At 37.6% G+C, this 13052-nt stretch overlaps 1 protein-coding gene across 7 annotated transcripts in view; it reads left to right on the forward strand.

Annotated features, from left to right (window-relative positions):
* The first annotated feature begins 2933 nt into the window (after positions 1-2933).
* The window catches only part of LOC113063043 (glycosaminoglycan xylosylkinase-like), a 34723-nt gene continuing 24604 nt past the window's right edge, over positions 2934-13052 (forward strand). For 2 of the 7 annotated variants that reach the window (XR_003278617.1, XM_026233185.1), the window contains exons 1-3: positions 2934-3137; positions 11528-11745; positions 12494-13047. Coding sequence is in view for 6 of the 7 variants with exons in the window: in XM_026233185.1 (XP_026088970.1) it covers positions 12671-13047 (377 nt within the window). In the remaining variant the exon portion in view is untranslated. Of the gene's footprint in view, positions 3270-11527; positions 11762-12493; positions 13048-13052 lie in introns of all 7 variants that reach the window. The other 5 variants (XM_026233187.1, XM_026233188.1, XM_026233189.1 and 2 more) reach the window with 5 other exon arrangements.

Raw genomic sequence — 13052 nt, forward strand, 5'->3', positions numbered from 1 at the left:
CCAACGTTGCTTGGATGATGATTGCAAGAGACTTCTTCCAGAGTTTCGAAGTACTGCGGCTTCATTGTTTGGCCAACAATGATGAACCAAATTGACATAAATAAATGGTAACTGAGGAACTGGTTTATACTCGGCCTGAGTTAAATAACGAGCTCTCGTCGCTTGTTTGAGGTGCTTTTGTGTGGGATTTGAGTGGAGATGATTGGATGCTGAGGTCGAGGGTTGGGGAACTCTCCACCTTGCTTTACTTGTCTTCTTAAAACAATATTTTTGTAAGCTGTCTTTAACCCAAAAGAGAGGATTTTCTAGGAAATGGGGCGTTCTGCACAGGCAATACTGGGACATTTGAGAAATGCTGGTTGTGCCCGGTTTCGCTGATCTGGGGTGGGTTTTGTTTACATGCGTTTGTATCGTTCTGTCAGGTATTAGCACTTTGGGTTGTGAAAAGCTCTGAGATATCTGAAGCTCTGCCACATAAATGATGAGGGGAAGAAGGTATGGAAGTCAATCAGCGAAATGAGACGCTCGAAAAGCTGTCGACAAAGTGTTTACATGATAAATGAACGTGAATGTCGGTTTGATTCAAGCTGTGAAAGTCTCGTGAGGCTGGATTGTCAGTGTTGAGCCGTCGTGAAAGCACAGGCAGAGCGGTTTCGGGCGATCTTGACCAATTAAAGGAGAAAGGTGTTGAAATGGGGATATATATATATATATATATATATATATATATATATATATATATATATATATATATATATATATATATATATATATATATATTTTTTTTTTTTTTTTTTTTTTTTTTATAAACGTAGTGGAACATCACACCAGACATTTTACTGATATGAGTTGCGCATCTTGACAGGTCTCCAGGCTTTTCCAGCAGGGACTTGAAGTAAAGTAAATGATGATACTGTTGTTTCTGTGGCATTTTCTTGCTTTATTTCTCCAAAATGTCATGAATGACGGTTGATGTTATGGAATAGTAAGAGCAAGAAACTGTATGGTTTATAAATGGTGGGAAACATGACTAAGCTGCTTCTGGACTTTTCTGGATTGTTTTTGTTCCAGTTGTTTATTACTTCACACTACATGTCTACTCTGTCTCTCTCTGACTCCCTTTTTTAGTGAACGAGATTGAATCTTTGATCCCGAGATTGATGTTTTTTTTTTTTTTACCCCCTAACTGTAGTTGTGTTAAATGTAATTTATGTTGCTGGTTTGTCTTTTTTTTTTTTTACAGGTAATATTATGTTCAGTCTTTTCATTGAAATTCTTTATATCTCTTCATACTTTGTATGTTTCAGCTTCACTGTCTTTATATTTACAGTGCGTATGAAATCATACTGTACACACATGTGATAGATGCCGCTTGCTTTGGCTGTTTGAACTTCACCGCATCACTTGTTTTATGTGGTGGTGTGTTACAACGGACTCATACAGATTTGTAGTGAGTTGTTTAAGAAATGAATTTGCTTGTGTGTGCGCGTGTGTGCCACCCTCATCTCCTCCCTGTCTGCCCCCACAGCGCCTGGGACACGACCCAGCGGAGCGCTATGACCTTTAACCTGAGAGATGTGCTCCGGGGTTCCAGACAGGACAAAACTAATAAACACTTTTGGTTGTATGTTTTTTAATCCAGTGGTCCCAGTGTCTTCTTTTGGCTGAGGATGTGTTTTCATTCGGAAATGCATATACCAATGTAATTACATTGCAATGAAGTAATCATCAGCCATGATTTTTAACATCTATTTGCAGAGTCATTATTTGATCTGAGTTGGTGTTGGAGTTTTTTTTTTTTTTAGTTGATTTTACATTATATTATCCTTTTCATTTTACAGTTTAATTTCTACAGTATCTGACTTAATTTCCAATAAGTTCCTCATCACAATCCAGTGTTATTTTTAATTAGTGGTATTTTCATGTAGCATAGGTTGCTCCATTTAATTGCTGATATAATTGGGTTTGTTTTCTCTGTTACTTTTTACTTATTTTTATCTGATGCTGTAAAGCACATTGGTCAGCTGCCGCTTTTGTTAATGGTGCTATATAAATAAATTAAACTTGAAACTACTTAGTTTTGTAATATACTATAACAGGCATGTAGTTGCAATTTTTTTTATTTCAATAATCAAAATGTTTACAATTCATTTTTGTTTTAGTTTTCACTAATGATGATTGCAGCTCTAGAACCAGAGTAAAGACCGTTTACAGCAACTGTCAGTCCACGTCTATGATGCATGTAATTATCTGTATCTCGCTCTCTTTCTTTTCTCTCTCTCTCTCTCGCTATCTCGCTCTCTTTCTTTTCTCTATAGAATGGAAGTCAATGAAATCCAAAACTGTTTGGTTATGAACATTATTTGAAATTACTTTTGTGTTCCGCAGAAAGTCGAATAGGGTGAGTGGAGTTTACATTTTTCGGTGAACTGCCCCTTTAAGTATTCATGCCACACGACACGGTGACAACATAAAGACTGTTACGGCTCGATGTTAATAATTATATATTCATAAATGTGACCATGGACCACAAAAACAGGTTTAAGTGGCTGGGGTATATTTTTAGCAACAACAAAAAATAAAAACATTGTATGTGTCAAAATTATCAATTTTCCTTTATTCCAAAAACCATTAGGATATAAGTAAAGATCATGTTACATGAAGACATTTTGTAAATTCCCTACCGTAAATATATCAAAACTTAATGTTTGGTTAGTAATATGCATTGCTAATAATTCATTTGGACAAGTTCAAAGGCAATTTTCTCAGTATTCTGAATTTATTTTTATTTTATTTATTTATTTATTAGCCGGAATTCTTACTAGGGCAAACTAATTCTCTATGACGGAATCTCTATTTGTAATTCGATATTATTTTAAATCCTTCTATCTGCTCGCGCGGACACTAAAGTCTGTGTTCACTTTAAGACGCGAAGGGTTTGCTGGCGTGAGCGCGAGTCTGAGCGCGTTCACGCGGTCAGGAAGAGCCGCGCAGAGAGTCAGATAACACGGGCTGTAACTGTTCATGAATGGAGCCTGACTCACAGGCGGCTGGATATTGACGATAAACGAGTCTTGAGAGCTGGCGACTGGCCGAAGGGGGTTTTCCTGTTGAAAGGTTTCGTTAGTAGCGCAAGGGTGAGGTGATGCCTTTAAATGTCACGGTTTTACTGTTAGCCCTTTAGCCATGCGGATATGCTGTGACTAAAAACCAGGACTTCAACTCACTAACAGCAACTGCAGACACTCATATATAGAGGTACACCTACGGTGAGGTCGCAAATGTGTTGTTAGGTTATATCTGTGGTTATTTCGTCGCTGTAATATGAAGAAAACGAGGGACTTATGAGCTAGCTGTGGCTAACCGCTGTTAGCACTCTCGCCTATAAAATACAAAGAGTGAGGCAAACGCTTAGTTTGACACATTTCTATTCGTTTTTAGTTGTTGAACAAACTGTTTTTTCATGTCAGCCGGTTTCTTGTATCTGTGTAAATGTCATAAAACTCCGTGTTAGGCGTGTTTAAACGCATGACAGCAGCGGTCCAGTGTAACAGCTGGTCTATTTGCATGTAGAACTGTACATTTGGAGCTGTTTGTTTAGTAGGTGTGATACTGTGTGTGGCCGGAGTTCATATGAATGGTTGATTGTGTATTATTAGTGCCTGCGTGGACAGGATGTGTTTCACGATGAATGTGCACTTGCTCATCTGTCTGATAAGGAGATGCGTGTGACCAGAGATCTGGAATGATCTTGGCTGGTGTGTGACTCAGGGCTTCTTGTTTGGATAATGCACATTGTGTGTGTGACTGCTCTTCTGTGTAAGAAGAAGAGCACTGTGCTCCTCGTGGGAGGCGTGAAATCTCTGGAGTCCTGTGCTTCTTCACTGTTTGGACACTTTTTTACATTTTCAGGGTTCTCAGAAGCAGAAATGATCATGTTAGTTGGGTAACAGTAGTGGTGAGCGGAAGCCACAGCTGATATCATTGCTACATTCCCATGTACTCCAATAGCAAAAGAGATCAAGAAAAAAGATGGTGTTTCTGTGACTTTTTAAGAGAAGAAAAAACAGAGATTGATTACACCTGTCAGAAGAGAGAGATTTGGCTGTCACTCCCTCAGCCGTTGTATTAGAAGCACTAATGCAGCAGTTTTAACTAGTTTACAGTAATTTAATGCCAAGGTTTTATAATACAAAGTATAGTGTTAAACATTATATATATAAAAAGAAAGAAGATATACAAAAAACAGACTAACTGATTTACACTGTTAAACTTGGAGCTGTGGAAATGCGTCATCACACTCTGCGGAATACATTTTTATTAAGTTAACATTTTCTTGTTTTATATATTTATCAACATTACAACATGAGTAAAATAAATTATGGTTAAAAAAATTGGATTCAGAATTTTATATCATTTTATTCAGCAAGGATCATTTTAATTGACCAACAAAAAAATTGTTTTGTTACAAAATGAAAGCTGTTGTTTTGTACTTTATGAACACTTCAATAAATGTCACGGTTTCCATAATATACAGTAAGCAGCTCAACTTTCTTTATCCTTTGATAATGATAAGAAATTCTTAATAATAATAAAGAATTTAGAAAATGCATTCTTGAGTAGTAAGTTGAGTAATGATGCTGAGAATTTAGCTTTGACATCAGGAATAAATTAAAATGTAAAATATATTGAAATAGAAAACAGTTATTTGAAATTGTAATAATATTTAACAACATTACTGTTTTACTGTACGTTTGATCAAATAAATCCAGCCTTGGTGAGCACAAACGCTCAGCTTCAACTTCTCCCTCTAACAGTCAAATGTTCAGTTGGACGAAATATTGTCAGTCTTGGAAAACCACTTGACCAAACCAATTCAACAAGCGGAACTGCAATAATAGCTGGAAATTATACAGCTATAATGAAACTCCATGACAGATAACTTGACCATGGTGACATATTTAAATAAACAGTATTTGCAACATTCAGTGCGTCACACAAAAACCCATTAATATGTTTTCAAGGCATATTAAAAGTGCATGCACATCAAATTTCAGATTTAGCCGAGTGGCCTGAAACTCTCAAACTGACTCTATCAAAACATCCTTATTATGAACCCTGAAGAAGGAGCACTTGTCATGTGACTCTAGTCTAAAGAAATCTCTTTATGCAGGAACCAGAGAGAATCAATGCAGATCAATATTGCATTAGAAAAAGCTATATTGTCTTATGTTCTATAATCAAAGCAATGTATTCAGGATGTCTGCCTTTATGCCGTAGTCATGAGTGGGCTGATCCCACATGCTAGATATCAGCGTGCAGAGCACAGTAGTAAATGTGTATGTGTGTTTAGTAGAAGTCTTTGGAGTGCCAGTGCTCTCAAACACAGATAAGCCCCAGGCTGAGATCAGGAAGTGTTGAGCTGTGTTTGCCAGGGCTCTGTACCGCAGTGTGTTTGAGCCGAAATTCTGCTGCTTCTGCTCTTTCACTTTAATTTAGACCCCGAGATCCATCAGGAATGTTGCATGTGTTTGAGGCTGTTCATATTGATTGCTGGCATTTGTTGCATTTTATTTTTTTATTTTTTCCTTTTGTGAGCAGTGGAGTTAAAGGTTTTTAATGTATACCATATTTTGTGTATGCTTAAATATTTAATTTATACTGAAATGTAGTTATGGCCTCTGTTTGTTCTTATAAGACAGATTGTCAGTCTAATTTGTCCTTGAACGTGAAGCATTTAGAGTAAGATTCTTTAAATGCTGTTTCAACACAAAGAAAAACAGGAGCTACTAGGGCTGCACGATTAATCAAACACTAGGTCTGGGATAAACTATTATTTTTTAAACGATTAATCTAGCGATTATTTTTTTTCGATGCATTGATTAATCTAACGATAATTTTTTTTCAGACCGATTCAATTTCGATTATCTCCCCATTAATTGACTACTAACAATTTATACATGTTGATTTACATATCTGAATGAAAAAAAAAAACATGAATTCCTTATCATTGCAATATATGTTTATTGCTTTTAAAATTACAAAATAAAAGACTGACTAAGAATGCATTACTTTGCACTTGTATAGAGATAGCATTCAATAAAACCTTGAAGCCTTGAAAACATAGCTTACTGAAACAATCTTACTGAAGACATAGGGCCTAGCTTACTGAAAAAAAGTTCTTTTTACAGATGAAAATAACAACAACTTGATGTCTAGTATACAATAAAAAGGTCACCCAAAATACTTGTTTAGAGCAATTGAAAGAATACAGTAACCAGTGTAAACTTGAGGGCTTTAAGCTAATACAGAGAGTGCTTTTCCAAAAAAAAAAAAAATTAACAGCAGCCTGTCATGGAGAAAAAAAATGCTCCGAATGCTCCACGTGAAACTTTGCCATTCCTCCCTTTTTCTGTTGTGTATAATGATTGAGAGAGAGAGAGAGAGAGCAAGACAGCGCTCGTGTAGTTTGAGGACTGTGAGTGCACGAACGCTAGTGAAACTTTGGTGTTTTGCCCTTTTTCTATCGTGTTTAATGATTTTGATTAATAGTAGAGCCCGACCTATATGGATTTTGGGGGGCCGATGCCGATATTAACTCAAAAAGAGCTGATTTATAAGCCGATATTTTGATTTTGCAAATAAACTGGATATTAGACCAATTCCTATAAACTGCACTTACACAACATTCAATAGCAAAATATCTGCCTGTTCTATGTATGTGGGCTATATAAATCATTTTCCAGAAGGGATTTATGTTTTTAAAAAAAAGCCTTAGATTACGGTCTCAGTGACTAAACAATTGCACATCAAAAGTATATATTTTCGTAATGATCAAAAACCAGTTTGATTTTAAACATTTAACACTTTTACTTTCTTCCAGTTGAAGCTGGTTTTAACAGTCTGTGTGTGTACTGTAAATAAATTATAATACTAAAGTTAAAGTATTTGCAGAAGTAGTCCCACACTTTGCTGCTACAGCATTCACCTTTTTCAGGTATCTGTAGGGCAGAAAGAGAGACATAGAAAGAATAAGCATGTGTATTAATATCACCATGTATCATTACTCATGTCATCATTAGAATTAGAATTATAATAAACAGGGATCTCCTACATAGACAAAAATGAGAAATTTAATATTAATAATATTAATATATTATTATTATTATTATTTTTTTATTTTTTTGTCAAGCAATAGGTATGACATATTACCTACTTATATTTAACCATATTATTACAACATTTTCCTGTTAAGTCTGTAGAGCTGCTTTGAAACAATCTGTTAAAAAGAAAAAAAAAAAGAAAGAAGTGCGTGTTCAGCTCATATTTATTTACATGTCCCCTCTGGTTTAATAATTTCTGACGCACCTACTGTAGTTACTGTAACTACACTATATTTGCTCTCACAGACACATTCACAACGGCCCCGTATATCATCTCCTCTTCTCTTTGTGCAGGGAAGCGACGCGCCCATTTTTTTCCAGGCGCGTCCGCACCGCATCGAGTTAAAAACATCTCAACTTGTCAGAATGCTGCAAGCGCACCGCGGGTCATGAGAAGAACTAACCAATCAGCTTCATCCTTTCCCGTAACAACTTTGAAAACTGAGCCAAGATGAAGGAACAGCTGTTCATAGCTGTATATGGATTAACATTTTGAAATAAATTTAGTAGCAGAGCTACAGCGAGCGATTTTTAGTGCTGCAAATCCATTTATCCTTTGCTGAAATTTACGTGTCTTCATGGAGAGAGCGCGTCATGGTTGCTTAGCAAAGGCAGAAGCCTCAGGAACGCTTCTGCCCGAGCGCTTTGGAGAAGGAAAAAGTGGCGCGCCTAGCATTTTCCACGCATTTTTTAGGCGCGATATGTGAACGGCCCCTTACGCAGTCATTTTGTGGGAAATACTGCAGATATATTTAGAATAAGATAAGCGCTAAAGTTATAGTTTGACCTCTTATTAACGTTAGCGCTCTTCCACTGATAAACATGGTATTAGCTTTGTGGCTAATCTAATATAGCAATTAAGTGCTAATATTAGCGGCTGTAAGTGATGTTACAGAATATTTAGAAGTGATAATGATAGGACCGTTAGCTAGAACTACCACACCGTTATACAGTTACCTTGTACCGTTATATACAGTGTATGAACTTAATCATCTCACATGACAAACAACAGACTCTCCGTCAAAACAGTACATCTCTTGTGGCTTGGCTGATCGCTTTCTTCTATAGTGGAGTTGCAGACCCTCTGCAACTGCGGAGCTCCCTCTTGTGGGCAAACTATGCAACACTCATAACATGAGTGAAGCATGAGACTCTGTTTCTCATGTTTCGTCGTCCGTTATAAACGCCGATGCTGATTTAAATGCAATAAGCTCATATCGGCCGATATATCGGTCGGGCTCTAATTAATAGGCACAAGGGAGAGAGAGAGAGCAAAAAGCACTCGTGTAGTTTGAAGACTGTGAGTGCGCGTGCAGCCGGGGCTCTCTCTTGTACGCGCCCTGTCAGGCGTAGCAGTCATTCTATTCTACATCACTCACCGATCAAATAAGGCTTTGACAGCCGCCAAAAAAAAAGATCAATGCAGAAAACCCCCTGGATTGGTTATTTAATGGACAGAATGTTGATCCGGCCATCGCATATATTCAGTGCACATAAGGTAAACGTTTTGCAAACGCTTTTTAGAGAAATAAAAACAGGTCGACGAATCGATGCGCATATTTTGCGTCGACGTATTTTTTGCGTCGACGTCATCGATGACCTCGACGCGTTGTCTCAGCCCTATCAAACACGATTAATCAGGATTGTCATGAGCATTTAGTCAGTAACCGGTCAGTAATCTCCATCACCTGTTTTCAAGTGGAACAGCATTTACTACAAAGAGCTGTAGTTCTCTGACAAGCTATGCAAAATCATGTTTGTAATCGCAGACGACATAATCGTAGGATTATGAAATCGTTTGCGATAATGACAGCTGATTGTGTATCTTCTCTGTGAACTACGGCTCTGTGTAGTAAATACCACATTTAATAACATGTTTTAACTCCATATTCACTTCATAACGTTAGTCGAGTGTTTGAAATAAATCCTTATGTGATATAAGATAGAAGATATGATATATGTAACATCGTAACATCTCAGCACTCTAAATAGGCATAGGCTCATTTAGCCCATAAATAGACCAACGCACCAATAAAAACGAGTCTTTTTTAAGATACATTTAAAATTAAGATGGGTATTTGGCAATAACGAAATAAAGATAAAGGCTCCACCGGATTTGCTTCTCCACTATCAGCTGACATTTAATAAAAGAATAATGCCAACATTAGCGTAAATACTCTGTCCACATTATGCATTTAAGCCTTAAAGCTGCAGTCGGTAACTTTTGTCTAGTGGTTAATAAACAGAACTGCTTGCGTCTTGCGGAAGAACATCGTAGCCGGAACTACTTCTCTCTGTTTATGTCTATGAAGAATCACAAAGGTACTGGATTACTCCGCCCCGGTACCCCCGAAGCAATCTAAAATAGTCAGAATATAAACACGTATTATAGGTGTGTACCCTAGTGATTCAGGACAGGCTAAAAACATGGTTTGGATTCATGGTGTACATGCTTATTATATACATTTTTCTATATTTTGAACACAAACAAAGTTACGGACCGCAGCTCTGATTGGTTGTTTCTTAACGGGAGCTATGTATTTCTGCAAATGGCAATAGGACACTGGGAGGAGCCAGAGGAGCTTGATTTTTTTTCACATATTATCTGTCTCATATTCTACTGTCAGGACATAATGACAGGTTTAACAAATATGTAAAAAATATATTTTTACAAAAGTTACCTACTGCAGCTTTAATATAGTTATCATTTGAAAAACCTTTACTCACAGAGGTTAGGCTAAGCCTACATGGCTTTGTGGAGATAAATTAATGAATCCACTGTAGATGTTTTCAGCGCGCTCCTGCGCTCACTGATGGTGATTATTCACTCATTATTCTCAATATAAACGCGGTCAAAACTTTTCCACACCTCAGACTTTGCTTTAGTTGCTGGTGCAACCAAAACGTATTTTCGCCGGAGTCAAGCCTCCGTTGCACCTACTCAGTATCCATTTCACATCTTTCTCGCGCTAATCAAAACACATAACATAGCCGCTCATTTACCTCACGAACCGGAGCGCAAGCCCGAGCCCGCGCAAGATGATATAAATTAAGTTTTGTTACATATACTACTAAATTAATAGTTTGGTCAAAATTGATTCCCTATTTTCATTTAAGAAACTTTTTTTTGGTTGGTCCGATCAATTGTCAATCAATTTTCGAACGAAAAGTTCAAAAATATTTCATGCTTCTGCCAAATTGTGATTTATTTCCTTTTTGATTTAATTTTGATTAATTGTGCAGCCCTAGGAGCTACGTATCGATCCCTCTTTCAGAATTAATCTTTGCACAACCCCAGCACTGAAGTGAAACTTCTTTTTGAGTAGGGATGTGCCGGTATCAAATTTTCATGTTGCGATTAATTGCTAATGCTTTTATCACGGTTTTCAAATTTAGTAAAAAAAAAAAAAAAAAAAGTCATAATACAGTATAACAGGTTAAATAACTTTTTTCTTATAACAAAAATAACTGAACGTTTAAGTACAAACAAGCAATACAGAAACATATATAAAGCTAAAAGTTTTACACAGGTTAAAGTGCAAATGAACTATTAAGAGTAATCGGTATCACTTTATAATAAGAGCTCATTAGTTAACCATTAACATTCACAATGAACAATAGCTACATTAGCTCGGAAGTTATTAATCTTTGTTTTTTAAATATTAATCTTTGTTAGTTCATTAACACAGCTGCAACTTTGGATTTTAACATTGTGTTGTTAAATATTGGAATACTTTAGATTAATGAATGTTCAGAAGATTTTGTCGTTGACAGTTTAACTAATCAATTAACTAATGTTAAAACAGTAATGGTGGATTGCTGCTTCTCACTCAGGGCGGGGTCTATGCTAAAAGGGAAAGAGAGCATCACAAATGAGCAGGACTTTCCCCCGAGTATGACTATAATAGGGAGAAATCTGGAGCCACTCATTTGGAGAGACTGTTTGTGATTTATTGAGATTATTAAAAAAAAAAAAAATTGTGGATAGATTTTTACCATTTTAGGCTGATTGTTCTCACATACTGTGGCCAAACAACTGTGTTCTTACACATTATCAAAGTGATTTTTGCATTATAAGTCACCTTTAATAAGTTTTGCTTCATTAGGATGTAAGTCAGATTTATCACCCTGATGTTTTTGCGTTATTTCCCCACCAAAAAAATTGAAGCTATTTTTAAACCAGAAGTTAAAAACATACTCATGTTAGAAGAGGTTTATTCAAGTGATTATGTATGAATTCAATTTTGAATGTATTTTTGAATAAATAAACATATCTAGAATTATTTTACCCAGCTAGGTTTTCTGGAATTATTGATTTGCCTGAAGCTTTGTGTTCTTATTGTTGTTGTTTTTTTCTACCTTAGGGAGTTAAAGATTGTGCTGAGATGCCACAGAAACCAGACTCGCCCAGACAGTATCAGACTAGACACACTTGAGCAGACAGGTGGCGGTCTCTACACAACACCCGGCTGGACCTCTAATCATATATTAGGAGGATTTGATTGTTACGTTAAACACAAGCGGCTCTAACGCAGGCACAACCAGGAGCATCTTATATAAGCGAGGAAGCTCTCCTGCATCAGTGAGTGCTCTGTGAAGTGCTCGGATTTTGTTTTACCCCTATCAGTGTCATGTCTGTCTGTGTTGACTATCAGCAGTCGTATAGTACAATATAAATCTTAGTGATGGCTCATCATAGAGCTATTGAGTCAATTTGTGCTGAAAAGGAATAGTCTTGCCCAAAATAAAAAAAAAAGATTGAATATTAGCACTGAGGCAATCAAAGTTTGATTCTTCATTGGAGAAATTTAGCATTGCATCATTTGTTAACTAATGGATCATCTGCAATGAATGGGTGCTGTCAGAATGAGAGACCCAACTGCTGATAAAAACATCACAATAATTCACACGACCATCAGTTAAGATCTTGTGATAAAGTCTGCGTTTGTTGTAAACAAATGCATCATTAAGATGGTTTAATGTCAAACCGTCACTTCTTGCCAAAATACCAGTCCATAATAACGCTTTCTACAGTGAAAAAGTCCATCCCTTGTTGTCCTTTCACATTTAAATACACAAACATATTTGTTTACAACTGATTTGGACTATTCTAACTTCTAAACAGTGCTTGAGCTGGTCATATTTCTCTCCTGATTCGGACAAGATGATTTATTATTACATATTATTATGGATAGAGGACTTGTATTTTAAGTTTGAAGTTAAAAATAATGTCTGTTGTGTTTGTTTCTTACAAACATGCAGGTTTTTGCTTCAAAAGATGTTAATTGCTGCACTTTTTTTAAAATGACACACTCTTGCTCTTCTCACAGGAAGTGTCGTCCGTCCTCACTCATTCACATTCTGGTGGTTCGACCCGCTCCTGTCCTGCCTGACCGGTGGTGGTGTGGGCCAGACAGCAGGCACTGCCATGCTCCAGGCGTAAGTGCGTGTCTCCTGGCAGACTCAGGTGTGGTGGGCTGCCGATTGGCGACTGGGTGCAGGAGGTGATGAAGCTGAAGCAGCGTGTGGTGGTGCTTTGCGCTGTGCTCTTTCTCCTCGGCCTGGCCAAGGTCTTCCTGCTGGATGGAGGGGAGGGATCAGCCACCAGCCGCCGTGACCTCCGGGCCTTCCGCAAAATGGAGGCCAGCCTGGCCCTGGCCAAAGAAGCTCGCCTCACACACACCTTGCAGTCGCCCTGGGAAGTGGCCGCCCAGTGGGTGGGCCCACGCGAGGTGTACCCAGATGAAACGCCCGAGCTAGCCGCCGTGCTGAACTCCCTGTCCACCGCTCATGTGGAGAGGGCTGACGTGGGCTATAAAGGCACCCAGCTGAAAGCCCTGCTGGTGCTCGATGGAGGACAGAAAGTGGTATTCAAACCCAAGAGGTGAG

This window comes from Carassius auratus, chromosome 45, assembly GCF_003368295.1.
Source record: "Carassius auratus strain Wakin chromosome 45, ASM336829v1, whole genome shotgun sequence".
NCBI lineage: Eukaryota > Metazoa > Chordata > Actinopteri > Cypriniformes > Cyprinidae > Carassius > Carassius auratus.